Raw genomic sequence first — 18,513 nt, forward strand, 5'->3', positions numbered from 1 at the left:
TGATTATTCTTCCTGGTATCAAGCCTGGGACCTTCAGTTTCTGTACATCCTATAAAGAGTAAGAACTGCTACACTGGCCACTGGCTTTGCTGAGATGATGCCGATTTCAGGATTTGCTTCATCAGTCTCAGAAGGCTCAGTACTCCTATGTCAGTTGGTATGGAATTCCCCAGTTGTGCACTGCACCCCACCTGCCACACTTTTGTTTTCGAGGTACTTGGTGGCACTTGTGCACAGTTTTGTTTTGCCCTTTCTGTCATTAATGATGTTTTTCTTAAGGGGAAGGTGAGAGCTCCTTACCTCACCAAGTGAATTCAATTCTGCCCTAGTATTTGCACAGATTGACCTTTCTCCACTGAGGTTGTGTGGGGCTGTGAGAGCTTAAACAAGCTTGTTTCTTTCTCAGTTGGATGGAATCTGGCCGACAGTAATTCTTGTGCCTTAGTGGGAAGTTAATTGGTGTTCACTTAGATGTTTGCATATTGGAAAAGTTGAACCTATTGAAGAAAGCCCCGGGTCCCAACAGAGATAGAGGTTTTACAGACTATAATGGGGCAGGACCCTCTTTCTTTTTTAATTTGCAGTGTGGTATGTGTTATTTCCTGTCTGTGTGAATGGTGTTCTTGGTAGGTAGCTATATCACTTCTCTGAAGCCGTATAGGGAGGACAAACTTCTCTACAGTTAATTCTTCTTATGTTTTTCCTTAAAGATACAGTGTTTCCTCAAGTATTCTTCCAAACATGAATACCACCTAAACCAGGTTGTTAGCTTTTGCCACAGAAGTGCATTTTTCTGAGAGCACAAAAGAGAAGTTTTATTTTATATCTGACATGCAAAGAGTCCTTCTGAATAATAACTGGACCTCCCTTAAGAATCTGGTCCTTTGCTCTTTGTGTCGATGTATCTATGGGAATGTCCATCCACACACACTGATGCGAGAGGAATAATGGCTGCCATAAAGCTCTGCTGTAACACTATCAGGGTGGACCACTTTTCAGTTGTAAAAACACATTCTGAGGCAGAAAATAATTTGATTGCCTTATTGAGTAATATCTCCAACTTTAATATTTGCTAAACAGCCAGTTGGAGCTCCGCTCACAGTTTAAGCAAAAGATATGCTTTGCTTAAGTGTCCACTCTTAACAGAAGTGGTCCTGCAGTTTGAAGGGATTCTGCTTCCAAAACAGGGTGATTTATGAGCTCCTGGAGACTCTCAAATCTGATTTAAAACAAAACAAAAAAAATTAACAAAACCCCCACTTAATTTGATGAAGACCTTTTTTTAAATTATTCCTAAGTTTCTTTGAGTAGCGGAGGCTACACGTACATCCACTTATGCCCTCTTCTCACCGTCCTCCCGCTGCTCTGAAATTCCTTCAACATCTGGTTAGGCTCTGAAGGGAACAAACAAAAAGAAGAGTCTGCAATGTTTCTTTTGCTGTAATTATTTCTGGTAGCACTGACTGGCAGAGAGTTAAAGATGGGCAATTTCCCTTTGACATCTAGAAGCGCGATTTAGATGGGTGTGCTTTCCCTGCTTGCTCCTCGGACTTGCTTGTGGGCATTACGTGATTTATATGTTGCATTTTGATGTGGTGCCATAAAGCCACAGACATTCTAACTGCCAAAACAGGAAAAGGAGCAGGGTTTTTTGTTTGTGTAGAGTAACTGATGCTGTTCCTCCATTCTTGCCGTGTAAATTGTCGTTTTCATTCAGTTTGTAGGCTTTTGCACGAAGACTTAACGCAGAAGGGTGTTTGAGGTCAGGTGGTTTGCTCTGGTTGTTACAGCAATGGAGTTTATTCTCTCTGTCAGAACTGTTTCCGAAAAGGATGGCGTGTTTCATGTATCTGGACTTCAAGTAAGAGCTTGTAAAAACAAGCCAGCTCTGTTCTTTCTTAAGCCTGCTGTCTGGGCAGGTCCCTCTTGGATCCTGTTGCAACTCCATGGGTCCTTAGATCTTGAAAGATTATAGGAAGCAAATGTGTTTTTTCCTTTCATGTAATACTATGCTGAGAGGTTATTTCAATGTCCAAGTACATTCTTCAACAGATTTTTAACCACACAGAGTGGTCAAAGTCCAATGCAAAGACCAGTTATGGCTGAATTTCTTGTAACATACTGTATTAGGTAATTGTACTGAAAATATGCTATACAAAAAAAAAAAAAAAAAGAAAAAAAGAAGAAATGTTTTGAGCTTTTAAAATTAGAGAATTGAAGTTTTAATTGTTTTAGGTTTTTTTGTGAGGTCTTTTGTGCTTACTAATTATGTTATGTGTAAAAATAAATTAGTATATTAAAATCCTTTTCCAAACCAGAGACCATGAATTGGCTTTCAATGCCACTGGTTTCATGACATTTTTATATGTGAATTTTATGGTATTTTGGGAACTTGAAGATAAATTTGCAGTTAAAAGACAGCAAAACAAAGAAAATAGTCTGTAAGAAAACTGGTTGTTACATTAGCACAACATCTACACTTATACACAGTAAGTTAAAGTTCAGTCTATGTTTTCATTAAAATCTATGGGCCATTGTAACTGTCCTCAAGGTTTAATTTGACATATAACTTCTTAGACTTTTGCTACATGTATTTTTGAAAAAAACCTCATAAAAATGGGTTATGATAGATAGGTTATTGTCTGCTTTCACAAGCACCACTTGAATAATATTGCTTGTGGTAACAAAAGGTTTAAATGAATTCTAGTTTCATGATTTTCTGTGGCATTTGGAAAGCAAAATATGAAAGATGATTTAATTCAATAAAGCACATCTCAAGAATGCTGAAAAGTTCAAAGCTTTAGGCTCAGGTTCAATGCTAAAGGTTCAAAGATTTTAAAAAAATGCGTTGAGAGCTTTAATTGATTTTTTTTTTTTCCCCAGCTTAATATTGTTATGATGTAGTCTATTGTGTGTTAAATCCTACTTACCTGGAAATTACAAGTAGGCTTTCCAAACTGACTGTAGTATCTCTAAAACAAAGGAAATATATATGTATAAACTATTACTTTCTTTGTGCTCTGAGGCTTTTTTGTTTTCATAATTAGTTGTTTGTGGATGAAGATTTATGAAACAAGATGATTTAAGCAGACAAATCTTAATTCTTTATGGTAATGGAGACTGAGGCTAATAAAAAAGTAGTACAATAACACAGGTACAGTGGGATGTGTTAGGAGGCGTGCGGATGTGCAAAATGTACAGTGTGCTTGTATCGGTTGAGATTTGTGAGCTGTATCTTAGCACCAGGCCAGAACTGACCCTTTGTGAGAGTATCAGCCCATTTTTTTTGGTGCTGCATTTCTGGGGGTGTTTATTAGCCTTTCCACAGCTTGTATTTAGCTGGGCTAATAAAGCCTCAAGAATCAGGGTCCCTGTGACTTTCAGTTGACCTTACGTGGAGCTAACTCAGGTCCATCATGGTTTATTAATTCAGGTATTGACTGGAAGAGACTATACTGTATCATCGTGCCCTGAAGCAGAAGAGCTGTTTTGCATATACTGCATTTAAGCTAATAAATTCTACTAGACATGAGCTGGCTCTTAATGTTGTTGCAGATGCATATACAACCTGCACAAACAGCACATGGATTTGCAAACATGACTTTTTATGTTAGTCACAGGTCTCTAATTCATCCCCTTCATGTAGTGGGGAGTACACCCCTCCCTGCCTCAGTTTCTTGTCTTCCTCTGCCTGCTGTAGTACTCTGGAAAAAGGAGAGCGTGGTTGTGCAGCGTGACACAAGGAACAGGTTGTTTCACCAGAAGAGGTTTGTGAGGGAAGGGAGGTCAGGCTCACAACTAGTGTTTGCTTCCTCCTCCAAGGAAGGGATGGGGAGTACATCTTGCACGACGGACTGTGCTTCAGATTATTTTCAGGATCTGGATAATGCTGCATTCAGCCTGAGTCAATGTGTTGTCGTGTTAAGACATGGGTTTGATTTTGTTGTGGAGACAGGAAGGGTGGTCTAAAGCATCTGCACAATGGGTCAGGGTTCTCTTAATTCAGCTGACCTATGTGAGTATTATGTTAAATTTCCAAGTACCCCATCATGTCAGAGAAATTCTTTATTGTAGTGGTATTTAATGTAGACAGACATTTAGTATTTTTCTCTTTTTTTTTAACTTCCGAGGAAAGGAAATTTGTTTCATTTAACAAAAAAACCCTGTTAACTGTTTCTTCCAGTTCTCTTCTCTACAAAAGCGAGCTTTATACTGATTATTATCAGTTGTTATACTTCTATGGACTTATAAAATGTAGTAGTGGACATGTGCTTTGACCATTTAATACATGTACAAGCTTATTGTTCCTTTGGCACTTTAGATTGAGAAAAATGGGTAGAATTTATAAAGTTATGTTCTTACTATAATTGATCAGCATTTCACATTTGGACACCAAAGAAAGAAAATGGATCTGATGCTAAGCATTGCAGGAGTGAGATAGTATTGGTTAGTTGTTGGAACAAATCTGAGTCGACCCTTTTAACATCTGAAGAAGGTTGATTAAGTTCTGGGAGTGTTTTACATGCAAGTACTATGAGTACTTAAATAATCTTTGCTCTGTCAGACAAAAGGAGCAATCCATTGTCCCCAGCTAGTTACTGTAAGTAAGGCTTTATATAGATCAATGCCAGCCCCTCAAAATACACTGTGCCAGGGAAGGAAATTGTTGTATATTGCCATGTGGTTCTTTCCATTGGTGTCACCTGAAATTTCAGAGGCAGTGGGGGGCTCCCCCAGAACTTAGTTAAAAACCCGTACAGGTGTACTGTTTCTGAGTCTGCTTTCTGATAGAAAGATTGGACTAGGTGGTTCACAGATTGGACTAGGTGGTCAAACAGTTTCTAACACAGTTTTTGCTTAGTATGAATTTTAGATATTGTTTTGTTCCTAACTCATCACCAGGTAATAAAGAAGGGAAATTAAATACTGTTGCCTTTACACTTGGCTGAGATTAAAAGAGTAAGCTCTTTGTATCTGTATTGGTGAGGAGGAAGTATCATGAGAAGTGTGTGAATATTAGGAAAGAAGCTATTTATTTTTCAAATTACTTAATTGAATTAAGATTCAAGTCTGTTCATAAGCAAAATTGTCATTGAATAAGTTTTTTTTCTGTCTGCGTTAGGTATTTTACAGAGAAAAGCATAAGTGACCATAAAACTTTGCCTTACTTTCAGCCTGTTGTACGCTCCAAGACAAGTTAGGCAAGTTAAAACCTTATTCTTAGTGCTGTGACTTGAATACTGCTAAAAACAAGTTTGAGCTCAGTTGTGCTGGTTCCTTCACTAGTGTTTTATTTTTGTGGAATGCAAGGGGGAGGGGGTGTATTGCAAGGGCACTGGTTTTAGAGTTTCAGAGGAGTGTGGCAACTGCACAAGCGGAAAAGAGAAATGTGCTGTTTAAAAGGACTACAGCCTTATACATGGTACTTAAAAGTATTTAATGAATATGTGGAAGCAACAAGAAGTTTAATTAAAGCTTTTTTGGTTCTTAGCATGAAATCTTGGAAGTGCTGATGGTGGGTTTTTTATGCACACCTGTTTTAACAAACTTGCTCAGTACTGTGTAAGTTAGAAAAGGAAAGAAAAAAAATTATATGACTTATGCACGTGGTTCTCACTGCAATTATTGCCAGAAGTGGAACAAGCCAAAACTAACTTTTCCTTATGCTGCTTAAAAAGTGTTTTCTGGGTCCTCACATTGGTCTGCCACTGAACCAGAAAACAAGTTATGTTAGAGTAAATCTGTGGATTGATATTTTGGATGCTGGTCTTACTTGGGTTGTCTAGACTAGATATAGGCAAAACTGACCATTTCCTTTCTGGCATTAGTAAGCAACTGGTTTACATATTGGCTATGCAGACCCTGGCAGATAAAGACCAAAGAAATTTTGATCAAAGCAAATAAAGAAACAAGTAAATGTTTTCTGTATGAAAAGCTTGCTAAGCCATGAGTTCTCTCTTCTGAGTATCTCTGGGCTGCTAGTGTTCAACAGCAGCAGAGTAATAGCTGTTTGACCCTTTGGGAATAGTAGTTAGGGACAGTTTGCCTAGACTAGCTAAATCTGTTATGAATAGATGTCCTTTGTGTCTTTCAAATTCCAGGCTTTTTCCTGTAAAATTGAGATTCCTTGTTAACATCAGAAAAGAAATTCCCTTTTCATTATGCTTAGTAAAGGCTAAGCCACAGAAGACAAGACATTTCAAACAAAAAGAAAACTGCAGATATTAAAAGTTATTTCTGTTGCTGATCATTCTGATTATTCAGGAACAAGTAGTGTTCTTCTCTTGATAACGCTCCATTGCCTTCAGAGGCACTGATGTGATGTGACATCATTATGTTTTAGTATGAGTACAAAGGACTACAAAGCCTAACATGTTGTTAACCTGATCTGCCTAAATGAATTTTATCCGAACTGTTAGAGAGATGTCAAATTTTGGGGTAAAAATTTTGTGCCAATCTGAATTTAACTTTTGTAATGGCACTCTTAGGCCATTCTTAACCCATTGACGACCTTGATGAGGGAATAGTGCAAGTACTCCAATGATACAAGGCTGGGAGGAGTGGCTGACACACAGGAATCCTGTGCTACCATTCAGCAAGACCTCAACAGGCTGGAAAGCTGGGCAGGGAGGAACCAGATGAGGTTTAATAAAGGCAAGTGTGGAGTCTTGCACCTGGGAAGGAATAACTGCTTGTATCAGTACAGGCTGGGGGATGACCTGCTGGAGAAGGACTTGGGGGGCCTGGTTGATGGCAGGTTGGCCATGAGCCAGCAGTGTGCCCTGGTGGCTAAGAGAGCCAATGGGATCCTGGGGTGCATCAGGAGGAGTGTGGCCAGCAGGTCAAAGGAGGTGATCCTCCCCCTCTACTCTGGCCTGGTCAGGCCCCACCTGGAGTATTGTGTCCAGTTCTGGGCTCCCTGGGATAAAAATGACAGGGATCTCCTGGAGAGAGTCCAGCAGAGGAAGATGATTAAGGGCCTGGAGCATCTCCCCTATGAGGAAAGGCTGAGTAAGCTGGGGCTGTTCAGCCTAGAGAAAAGAAGACTGAGAGGGGGATCTTATTAATGTTTATAAGTACCTGAAGTGTGGGACACGGGGAAATGGCCAGGCTCTTTTCTACGGTCTGTGGGGACAGGACAAGGGGCAATGGCCTCAAGTTGGAGCACAGGAAGTTCCGCACCAATATGTGGAAGAACTTTTTCACAGTGAGGGTGTCAGAGCCCTGGGACAGGCTGCCCAGGGGGGTGTGGAGTCTCCTTCTCTGGAGATATTCAAGACCCATCTGAACACCTATCTGTGCGATCTGTCCTAAGGAACCAGCTTTGGCAGGGGGGGTGGACTTGATCTCTGGAGGTCCCTTCCAACCCCTACAGTTCTGTGAATCTGTGATTCTGATACATGCTGCCTGTGTTGCCCTTGTCACAGGCTGAAGAGAAAGCAACACACACACACCCCCCTGCAGGGGAAAAAAAAATGTAAAAAATCCCCAGAAACAAACAAACAGCACAGCAACAACACACACACACCCCTCCACCTCCTGTGTGATTAACCTTTAAAAAGGAGAAATTCCAGGGATTCAAACTGAACTGCTTGCAGGTTCTCGCTTTCTAAAGCTTTATGCTGGACTTCAGAGCAGGCAACACGCTGCCCCGTTACGGCGTCACGGATTAAACAGAACGTCTGGCTTACAGCAGCAAACGGTGTTTCAGTGTCTTCTAGTTGTGTAATACAATTATCGATGTGTGCAGGGTAGCAGATGACTGGTGCAGCCGTCAGCTCTGAGCGGCCTCTTCCGCGGCAGGGAGAGAACGGCCTTCCACAGGATCTGGATAAAAGGGGGCTTAGCCCTGGATGTACCTTAATTATTTTAGGGTGGCGCGCATTTTTCTTGTTGTTGTTCTTAGGTCTGAACTGTAATCGTCATTAATCAGATCACTGGGTGTAAAACTGGCCAGACATAAAGTGCTCTGCGGCTAAATAAATGCAGCCACCTTTTGTATTCAGTCGCTGGCTACAAAGCGGATCAAAGTAGAGGCTGTGTTGCCATCTAGTGAGAAATCTGTAGGTCTGCATGTTGACTTGGAGTTGCATAAATTTAGGAAGTTACAGGGAGGAAAGAGAAATAGAACCTGATTTATAATTTCATTTTTCAATTTGCAGCTCCAGTTCAATTTATGAAAATATAAAGATACTGCAATAATACTGTGAAATCTAGTGTTCTTGGGTTTCTGACTTCTTCAGTCTTTGGGAGGTGAGCAATGTTAGAGACTTGTGATTTGATGTAATGTCAAACAGTTCAGGCCAATGCAGTTGTTGAGATGAGTGATGCTGCTGTAACCTGGCCATTTGTTTCTATTGCTGTGCTGGCAATGCTATGGTGTGCACTTAAGTGTTTATGTGGGTACCAGGAACTAGCCAAAAGTAGTCTGGTTGAAGAATTGCTCTACAGGGAGAGGGGGAAAAAAAAGATGGTTTGCAGTCAGATCGATTCCTTAATTCTGTTTATTGTGCAGCTGCATGAGGAGTTGCATTAGCATGAAGGGGAGAGATGGTGCAGGAGGGGAGAAAGGGTTGACAGAAAACAACGGCTGTTTTTAGTGGGGCTGCTAGTATTAAGTGTATATCCATCAGATTTTGCTACAAGAAAAAGAAAACAGTCTGTGTAACTTCATGAAATGATGACCTTCCAGTCCTTTCAATAAAATCCATCACTGTGACTGTACAGCTGAGCATTCCACCAGTTCAACACAGCTGAAGTGTGTAGGGTTCTTTCTCCAAATACACACCTTGTGTCTAACTGGGTTTTTGGTTTAGATTTTTTAAGAAGCTTCACAGCATATTCTGACATATCATCTCCTGCACGTACCTTTCCACTTCCCCCCATTAAAGAATTCATTGCATCCCAAAGGGTTTAAAATTGTGGTTTGTAGAGTAACAACATGTGGTCTCTGGTAATTGGGAGGTGTTGGGTTTCAGGCCATTAGGCAGCGCTGCGTAAAGCGGGTGGGAACATGGGATTTAATGTAATATGGTTATTGGTAGTGAACCCACTTTCATGACTTGATTGATCACCGCTTGAGAGTCAATGGCTATTTTCAATTTCCTTTCATTAATTATTGAAAACAGAGCGACGGTAGGAGAAAAGGAAACTGTTTCAGGTTTCACAGCACAGGTTCAAAAATCCCTTCGACAGCAAGTCCATTTCAATTTGGAAGTCCAAACTTGTGATGGAAAGAACCCTCCTCCTTCCTTTTTAATTAATTTATGGAGTTTCTAATGCCACTTCTGTTTATCGTGTCCCAACTTGAGTTTGTGAAACACTTTTGAAACTGCTACTTTGCAGCGGGAAGTACTGCTATCAGTGTTTTGAAATACAGATTGTGCATCTTAAAAAATACAATAAATACCTCCTGGATTTTTTATTTTCACTTTTCTGTGTTTCCCCTCTTCTTCTTCTGTTCCCAGCCTCATTGAACCTGCTGTTGAGTACAAACTGAGAGGACTAAGAATGTAGAAAATCTTAGAGGAGAGATACAGGCTTATCCAATCTTTGCTCTTGCTTGAGAAAGATTAGATTTGATTTTTTTTTTCTTTCACTGTGGCGAGTGCCTTGCTAAGAATTATCATTTAATGAAATGAAAATAAATTATTTGGTTTAAATTATCTGCAATAGGCAGCTGTTAATATTCCTTAAGATATTCTTAAACATTTTTATTAATTCAAGTTTATTCATTACTCAAAATACAGCATTTTATTTATTAAGCATTGCTTCTTTGTATGCCAATAAGAAAGAGGAAATGAGGAGGTGGGGAGGGTTTGCTTTCATGGACACAATCATGCAAACCAGCTTACAATGTCTGTCAGATACGTGATTGTGGACAAGTCTGGTGGATGCATCAGAAGTTGTGAAAGAGAAGGCAAGAGGGTTTTTTTACACCCACTTTCATGTTCTTCATAGCTGAGGACAGAAAATTGTCTTTTAAGTCTCCCAAGGCTCCCAGCTGCAGCTGAAAATCCATTAACATGTTTATATTTATGTCCAAACACTGAGAAAGATTAAGTATAAAATGGAAATTATTCAGAATTTAGTAAGCGTCTGTAAAGTCTGATTCCACGGCATGGAGACTTCCATAGCTTTTTGCATGGTGGGCTCAGAAATGGATTCTGGTTGTTGAGCATTAGCTGGCTGCACGTGGGTTTTCTTTCTTCATGACACTGTTTTGTTTCCAAATGCTATAGTGGCATTAAACCAAAAGATACTGACTGGAGATGGGTTCTCTCACGTTGTCATTGTAACTGTTGATTACTGTGGTGTTTTTATCAAGGGCTGTTCACAAGCTATGTGCCTTGTTTCTTTTTGGCACATGTCTTAGGCATGTTTGTTAAGGCATCGATTGATTGCCCAAGGAGAGTTTTGGTGCCAATGGAGGCACTTTGCAGGGAAAGGTGTGTGCTTGCAGTTGTGTTTTGCAATATCCTAAGCACCTCGGAGCACTGGCTTTCGTAGTCTTACTTGCTTTCTCCTTCCATATTCCTTCTCTTTCTTTTAAGTCAGCTTGTATACTTGAGGCTGCTCTCTGAGCCATTTCACACGCTAAGGCTGCGCGACACCGAGCCGGTGGGGAAAAAAACAGACGGATGCTTTTTTACTGAGTTAACACTGGAATGGTTTGGTGTGTGGTGTGACAAGCTCTGGGCTGCTGCACAGTGGAACAGAGGGCAAGAATGTGTGTGGGATGAAGGGAGAAACAGCCAGCAGTTAAATCAGCTTGGCTACTGAGGAGCTTTAGCCACCCCAAAGCGCGTGGGAGGGGTGGCAGGAAAGCTTTTACTACTTGTTGAGGCAAGGAGTCATTAGCTGGTCAGATGTATCTGTGTGATGAGGAGTCAGTCACATTTCCCAGGAAGGCAGGCAGTCTGGTTTTAATTAAGAGAAAGGGAATTACTCTCTCATGGAAGAAAAAAACCCAGAACATCTTTGGGGCAGAAACATCACTGCGGTTCTGTAGAATAGGAGTTTTATTGCCAGTGTCAGTATGGGATGCTCCAACTTCCAGCTGGCCTAAAAGTAACTTTCTCAAAGAAGCAAAAGTGAGCGAAAGAGAGGGGATAGGGAAACCTTCTAAGCTAGTACTGCCTTGAAAGTTCACTCTGTTTTGGAAGTGTGGCCTCAGGTACATTGCGGTTGATTAAACTGGAGTTCGCTGTTGTGCAGGGTATGTTGTGTGCTTGTTCCGTGTTGATGCAGAGGGGTGTAGTGGTGTGCTCAGCCTGGAGGTAGTCAGCGCCTCTGGAGGCCCTTGGAGCACAGCATCTAGCATGGTCCTGGCTACTAGAAAATGCAACAGATTTGTGATAAATGTAAGTGGTGAGCTTTTGCTAATCCAAGGCTGCAACATCTGTGGGAAGAGGCTCGGGGCTGCCCTGTGCATGGGACAGTCAGTTCCAGATGATTTCAACAGACCAAAGATGAACGTATAAGCTTTGGTGAACGTTTGGTGCTTCTGTGGAAAATTACTTAAGGAAGAGTAGGAAATGCTGGAGCGAGGCATGGGGCGTGTGGAAGAAAAAGAGGGAACACCAAGGTCAGGGAAGGAGGAAGATCACCATTGCAGAGCAGATTGCCCCAGCAGCCTATGGAGGACCCATGCTGGAGCCCAGAAAGATGTGAGAAGGAAGGATCAGTGGAGAGGAACCACTGTAGTTGAGCACAACCCTCAGAGTTTGGGGGTAGAGGAGCCTGGACTGAAGGAGGGAAGTTGGGCCTGGAAAAGAGGAGAGGAAATTTGTTGGTTTAATGTTTACTTTTTTTTATTCCCTCTACCCAAATCAATAAACAAGTATTTATTTTAATTGCCAGTAAATTGTGTTGACTTTGTCACATAAGGCTTTTTTGCACATGATAGTAAACAGGTAATCAATCTCCCTGTCTTTATCTCGACCCAAGAGCTTTTGCGTCCTTCCTGTTTTCTACCCCTGAGCCTGGATGGGAGTTTAGCAGCTGGCCAAGGCTAATCCACAGAACAAAGCCCTGTGTATTTGTAGAGTGGAACAGTTGGTGCTGAGATCTCAGTGTCTGCTTTATACATGATTCAGGGGTTTGCCTTGAACTAGAGCTGTCTGGTCTTGTGGCCTGTTCAAGACTGGAGTGCACAGGCACGTTTCCAATGCACGTCATTCAGCATAGTGGTATCTGGAAGAATTCCAATTGGAGTGGTCAGCAGCCTCTCCGTGATGCACACCAAAGTACTGTAGGTGACAATGACAGAATCAAATGAAAAAAGCGTACTGATTTCCTTCTAATACTGCCATATCTATTTGAATTATATATAAACATATTGTCACTGTACAAAATATATAGAAGCATTTTATGCAAGAAGCTTACTACTGATGTAAATAACATCTTTTCAAAATACTGTCATACCCAAGCTTTGGCTGGAGAACTAATCCTTTAGAGAACTGAACCTAGAAAATCAGAATGGTGTATGTTTAAAAATGATACATGTCTTCCATCTTGCTAAGAAACTTGATGCCGTCCTTCCTTAAAAAAGATGTGGCTGCTACAGTCTGTGCACGCCGGTTTTAAGATGTTAAAATGGTGCTATAATCTAGGCTGCTAGAGAGTGTCTAATTCTTCCATGCTGTACGATACCATGAGCGTACTTTCAAAATACATGCAGTATGTTTGAGATATTTTAAAACCTTGGGTATTGGATTTGCAGAGGAAATAAAATGTTTGCCAGAGTTGCCAGAGATGCATAGGAATTTCAGTAGTTAACTCCCAATGGAAATTTTAAGTGATGCTCATGTCTTACATTTTCTATCAAAGACCAACATATCTTTCTTTACAATTATTTAGAGCACTTATCTTTATAGTACTTCCAGCAATTTACTTTCAGTGTCGCTATCCAAATGCAGGGCTACATTTTCTCTGTGTGGTGTTTATCGCTGGGAATTCCCTTTTCCCTCTTAATTTTACTTGTTACAGAAGTCCAAACTTTGATGCCATTTTAACAACTCAAGTGACTCTAAATGATTAGCTGTGTATTAAATAGAAACTTGAATGTGTCTATGGTTGCTGGAAAAAAAACCCCAAAACGTCAAAGCTTTGTAAACAGACTGAAATTCTGGAGTGTTTACTGGTAACAGTGGTGTAAAATGAGAGCTTTTAAATGCTTTTCCAGTTATGATGTAAAGTATCAGACTGTGTGCTAAGCATGGTAAATGAAACACTGCATCTTTCTCCCTATTTCTGGTTGTGTCACAGTGCCTTTCATACAGTTGGCAGAGAAACTTTTAAACTTGTGCCTTAAAAAACAGAACAGCAAGGTTTAGTCTCTGTTGTCATTAATCTTTAATTTTAAAATAAGTGACCAGAAATAATTTTTTCAGTCATACCAAGAAGAGAAAAACTAATAGGTCAAGTGTTCCAAAAAGATTCAAATAAAAACTTAAATATTCCAGCATTTAAAATATGACAGTTTGTTTTAGGTTCGAATATCTTGCCTCTTATCTTAGGGAGTGTTCTTTTAGGTCAATTTTGTTTTTTTAGTGAAGGGAACTGTTCTAAATGTGCAAGACATATCCAGTAGTTATATCATCTCTTGCTGCATAAAGCCAATTTACTCCATTGCCAGATTCTAGAGTTGTCCTGAAGCTCTTTTATGTGTTTCGAATTAGAAAGGCTTATTTTGACATGGAATATTGGGACCTTTATTACTACACAACATGGCTAAAATACTCAGCAGAGGTTTAGAAAACTTAACAGGAGGTAGCAAATAGTTCGTACGAGAGCTCAAAAGATAATAATGGGATATTTAATATGAATCTTCAGTCACCTGCTTGCAGCCAAACATCTGCTTGGTTTTATGTTGTGTTCAGAACTGGAACAGTGTCTGTAGGCACTTGCGATTTTAATTACCTCTTGAGGAACATGTGGAGATGAAATTTAAGTGTGTCAGGTAAAAGCATTTGATAAAGGATTGTGTAAATGATGATGTCATTTTTTTAAAGCAAACCCAATAAAATATATGTGCCATCTCTACCTTTTCTCATTCCTCCCCTTTCCTTTTTACTGGCCTTACACCTGGCATATTTTGACACTTGGGTCACAGTCCAAATGGACGTCATCTCTTTTCTGCCCTATGACTTTGTGGTGTTAATGTGGTATGTACCTCTCTTTATACCTGGTTTCCTTCTTTCTTAATAGATCTAGGGTTAAACCAAGTCCCTACAGTTTTTAAAATAGGGCTTTGTGCTGCTCCTAGCCCCAAGACCCCTTAGTCATGCAAAACCTTGTACTGTGACTTCTGTTCATTTATTTTCCCATTTGGAGATTTTATTTTCCATTTTCTCTTTCTCCTTCCTCTGCTACTGATGCTCAGTACGTAAGCAGTTCTTTCACTCATGCAATATTGCAAAAAGGAACAGGTAAATGGCAGCATATATTTTCTTCCTCACAGTTCCACTTCCCTTTGAAATATAAATAAAGCCCACAAGAAATTAATAGAGTAAGCAACCAAAATAAACTCTCTTGAACACCATTTTTGCCCATAAAGCAAGCAGAACTTTTCTGTAATTGCTTATTGGATTTTCACTTTTCTTTCCATCCAAAATAGGCATCAGATACCATGGTAAAGTGCGGTAGCATTAAACTCTGTATACAGTAAGAGGCAAAAGAAAAGCACCATGTTTTCTGGAGATGATAGTTATTCACAGGAATGCATAATTTTCCATTCTCCTGTGCTATCCATCGGTGTGCTTGCCTCAGATCCTGTTAGGAACGGCTGGGTGTGTACTTCAGTGAAAGACAAGGAGAAACTCACTGCCTAGAAAAGAGGTGGTAATCATTTGATGTCAAATCGATACCTAAATACGATGGAAGGGAATGTTACAATGTGCATTTAGTAGCTCCTCTGCTTGAAGGTGATGTACAAACTGGTATGTGAGTATTTTCAGTAGTGAAAGGTGTACTGCTCTTTTCTTACTTGATAGAATTTCATCTCTGTATAAAGGACAAATTTCACATGAATTTCTTTCACTGAGGCGGAAGAAATTTAGATAAAGACAGTTATTTACTTCTTTTTGATGCTCTGCGCTTCCTTAGATGACGTTAGTAATCGTTTCTAAGAGGTTGCTCTGCTCATTTTGCATTTAGGTGGTATTTGCAAGGGTGTGAGAGAGGAAGCAGGTACTGCAAGTGTGATATGAAAGTTCTAGTAAGAAAATGTGCACTTTGTGAATTGGAAAATTTTTCTTGGATTAAGATTCAGTCATTTCCAGATTCTGAGCATTTCATCTGAATTTATAGATGACTAAAAGATGGAAAGTCTAGTAGAAATCTGAGTAACCTGTTAAATGCTTCACATGCAAGATTGTTCATCTAGCCACCTGAGCTTTTCAATGTTATTGATTCAATTTAGAAATTTAATAGAGCACATATGAAACTACTGCATTTAAAATTTCTTTCTAGTGTAACAAAACAATACGGTAAGCATTCTCAAACCAAGAAACTGTATTTATATTTTCCCATAAATACATATGTAGGTCATTCTTGAACACTAAAAAAATTCTGTGGAAACAGAAAAGAAAAATGGGTGTTTCAGAATACAGATTGATACTTTCTTCTCAAATTATCCTCACAACTGGTCATTCAGGATTTTTCTATTTTTCTAGAAGACTAGTCATAAGTTAAAAAGCTTGAGGATGATTAACAAAAATATCAAATAGCTTCCAGAAAGAAGAAAGAAAATTAATTCAACGCGGTTCAGGTTTTTTGCATTTCTCTATTAGCAGAAGGATTGATTTGTGATCAGAAAAAGGAAGAGCACTGTTTGGTTAAAAAGAAAATCTCTCGAGCTTTGAGAGATATCAAAGTGGTTTCTGCTCTTTCTTTATTCACAACTGTATCTGCTTTTATCCCTCTTTTCTAGAACAGAGGTGCAAGCTAATATAGGCTGGTTAAAATTGATGCCAGTGTCTTTGTATGAATTGTGATTGTTAAAAAAAATACCACTACTAAAGAAGTAAACTGGATGTGGTCCTGGACAACCTGCTCTGGTTGATCTTGCTTTGAGCAGGGGGATTGGACCTCCAGGTTTTAATAGTACTGTGGTGCGGTGAAAGAGCCCATCTTCTGTATTTGGAGATGATTTTTGCAGTGATGTTGGATATTTAGGATGAAAATCTTGGGCATTAAAGGAACTTAACTACTGTACAGTTCTTCAAATTATGAATAAGGACACCTTTTATTAACAGGTCAAATCAAGAAAAACTTTTAAGATTAGTGTGGTTATATTTTGAGATCTATGTGAGTTTTGAAACTTCATTTCACAGTTAATATCTGAGAGAGAATAAATAATCAGTCATCTTTATTAAATATTAAATAATTTGTTAGAAACTTCAGATATGTATGTGCTTCCAGACATGGTATTCTAATTGTTTTCAGTTTCTTCTTTTCTTTTATATTTTTTTTAATTCAACAGCTTGATTATAGAGCTAATACAGTACCTTATTATCTTTCACAGATCTGAAGAGAGAAGCCAGTATTTGTCACATGCTGAAGCATCCTCATATTGTTGAACTATTGGAGACATACAGCTCAGATGGAATGCTTTATATGGTCTTTGAGTTGTAAGTTTCTGTCTTTGATTTCACTTTTCTTTGCTGTAATTTGCTAAATAAAATCCTAAAAGTATGTCTACTTCCACCTCCTTGTTTTTCCAGCTCAGAAGTCTTTTAAGTGCTATGAAAATACTTATTTCAGGCAAGTGCAGGTTGTCACAAATAAAAAAAGTTGTCACAGTGGCTTATTATTTCATGCTTTCTAAGGCAGACTTGATATTCACTGATGGCTGCTGTGTCCCTAATAGGGTTCATAGGGCCAAATTAAAAATACACTGATAGTCATCATCTTTGACTAATTGGGGGTATTCTATTCTAGTTGTAAAGTTTTCTTTGGTTTTTTTTCCAGATTATTTTTTTTTTAGCACTGCTCTTCCTTTACTAGATAAGAAAGTAATGCTTATTTGAGTATTTAGGTATTCTTATAATTCATTGTACCTGTTCACATTATATTAAGAGGCATTTGTCTAAAAGATATGTTTTGGAAACTTGAACATAAGAGTTCAATTACTGTTAGCATATGAAAGAGCAAATAAAACATGACTTTTCAGCAGTGTACAGATATTTTTAATCAACAAGAAACAAAAGGGGGAGCAGCTTAATATTGCACATACCTTCTTTAAGGAAAAAATATTAGTCCTCCTTGGGTTAGGTTTTGTCTAACTGAGAGGGACAAAACCAAGAGATGCCGAACACTAGTTTGTGCATCTTCCATATTTGATCTTCCTTCTCTACTCTGTGCCTACCACTCTTCTTTTTGTTCCCTGTACATGCTTTTCTAGTGTGTCAGGGCGCATGTCTTTATACCTCTTTAATTCCTCTGATCTTCCTGCCTTGTGTTTTCTCATGCATTTATCCTGCTCATGATGGAGCAAGCCGCATCATGTCAGTGTATGAAGTCCAAATGGCCTGTCTGCTAAAGCCAAATATTTGACTTGAGATAGGCACTTAAAAATACTTCTCACATATTAGCTTCACCACTGAGGTAGAGAAAAAGTTTGGTGGCTAATAGCAAGAAAAAAATTATGGAAAGATGAAAATTGTTGCTTGAAATTATTTTGCTGTTCTTTTAGGTGAGTTTATAAATTTAAAATATAGGAAATCATTGTTTTATGCTTTCTTTTCTATAATTTTTGATTCAATAACAACTTTGGGTTTTATTTTGTAAATCCCAAAGCATGGAGCAAAGGACTTTAATTATCCCATTATGAAATAATCATGTACACCTTGGGGAGACATACTGTGATAATTAACAAGGTTTTGAAATAGAAAAAAGGGTTTGCTTCTATTTTTACCACGCTAGTAGCTTAGAAACATGAGACAAAAAGGGTAATTATTTTTTATTGACAAGCCTATTATCATTTATGTTTATATACATAAAACTCAAATCTGAACAATTCGGATTACTGCACAAATACTGTACCTGATATCAGGCCACATGGAAGAAGGAAATGTCAGGCTAAATTATTTGAAGGATAATAATTCTTTATCATCTCATGTGTCCTTGTCTTCCTTCTACTCTGTCAGACATCACTCTTTTGTACCAGACAGATATAGAAAATGAGACAGTAGGCATACCTGTGCTCAAAACGTAGCGGGGAGTGGAAGAGTTGTGGGCAGAAGACAATATGCTGGAGGGGATGCTTTGGAAAAGTGATTGAACAGGAGACTGGTGGTTGCTGTACAGTAAGGCTGCGTCACCCAAGTTTGATTGGGTTAGTGACATACTGTACAGTTGTAATAAGAAACTTGTGATTAGTAGAAGAGCATCTATGTATTTGTAGGTAAATTGTTTTTCCCTCATACTGATTTCTATTCCTTTTGTTATAATAATAGCATACTTAACTGCTTTGCAAATAAGTTCTGTCAACAGTAATAAAATACGTTT

At 39.0% G+C, this 18,513-nt stretch overlaps 1 protein-coding gene across 2 annotated transcripts in view; it reads left to right on the forward strand.

Annotated features, from left to right (window-relative positions):
• The window catches only part of CASK (calcium/calmodulin dependent serine protein kinase), a gene marked incomplete at its 5' end in the record, with an annotated part of 219,985 nt that overhangs the window by 73,963 nt on the left and 127,509 nt on the right, over positions 1-18,513 (forward strand). For both annotated transcript variants that reach the window (XM_084262855.1, XM_084262856.1), the window contains one exon: positions 16,529-16,634. In XM_084262855.1, coding sequence (XP_084118981.1) covers positions 16,529-16,634 — 106 coding nt within the window. The remainder of the gene's footprint in view (positions 1-16,528; positions 16,635-18,513) is intronic.

This window comes from Gallinula chloropus (assembly GCF_964237585.1).
Source record: "Gallinula chloropus genome assembly, chromosome: 1".
In the NCBI taxonomy this organism is placed as follows: domain Eukaryota; kingdom Metazoa; phylum Chordata; class Aves; order Gruiformes; family Rallidae; genus Gallinula; species Gallinula chloropus.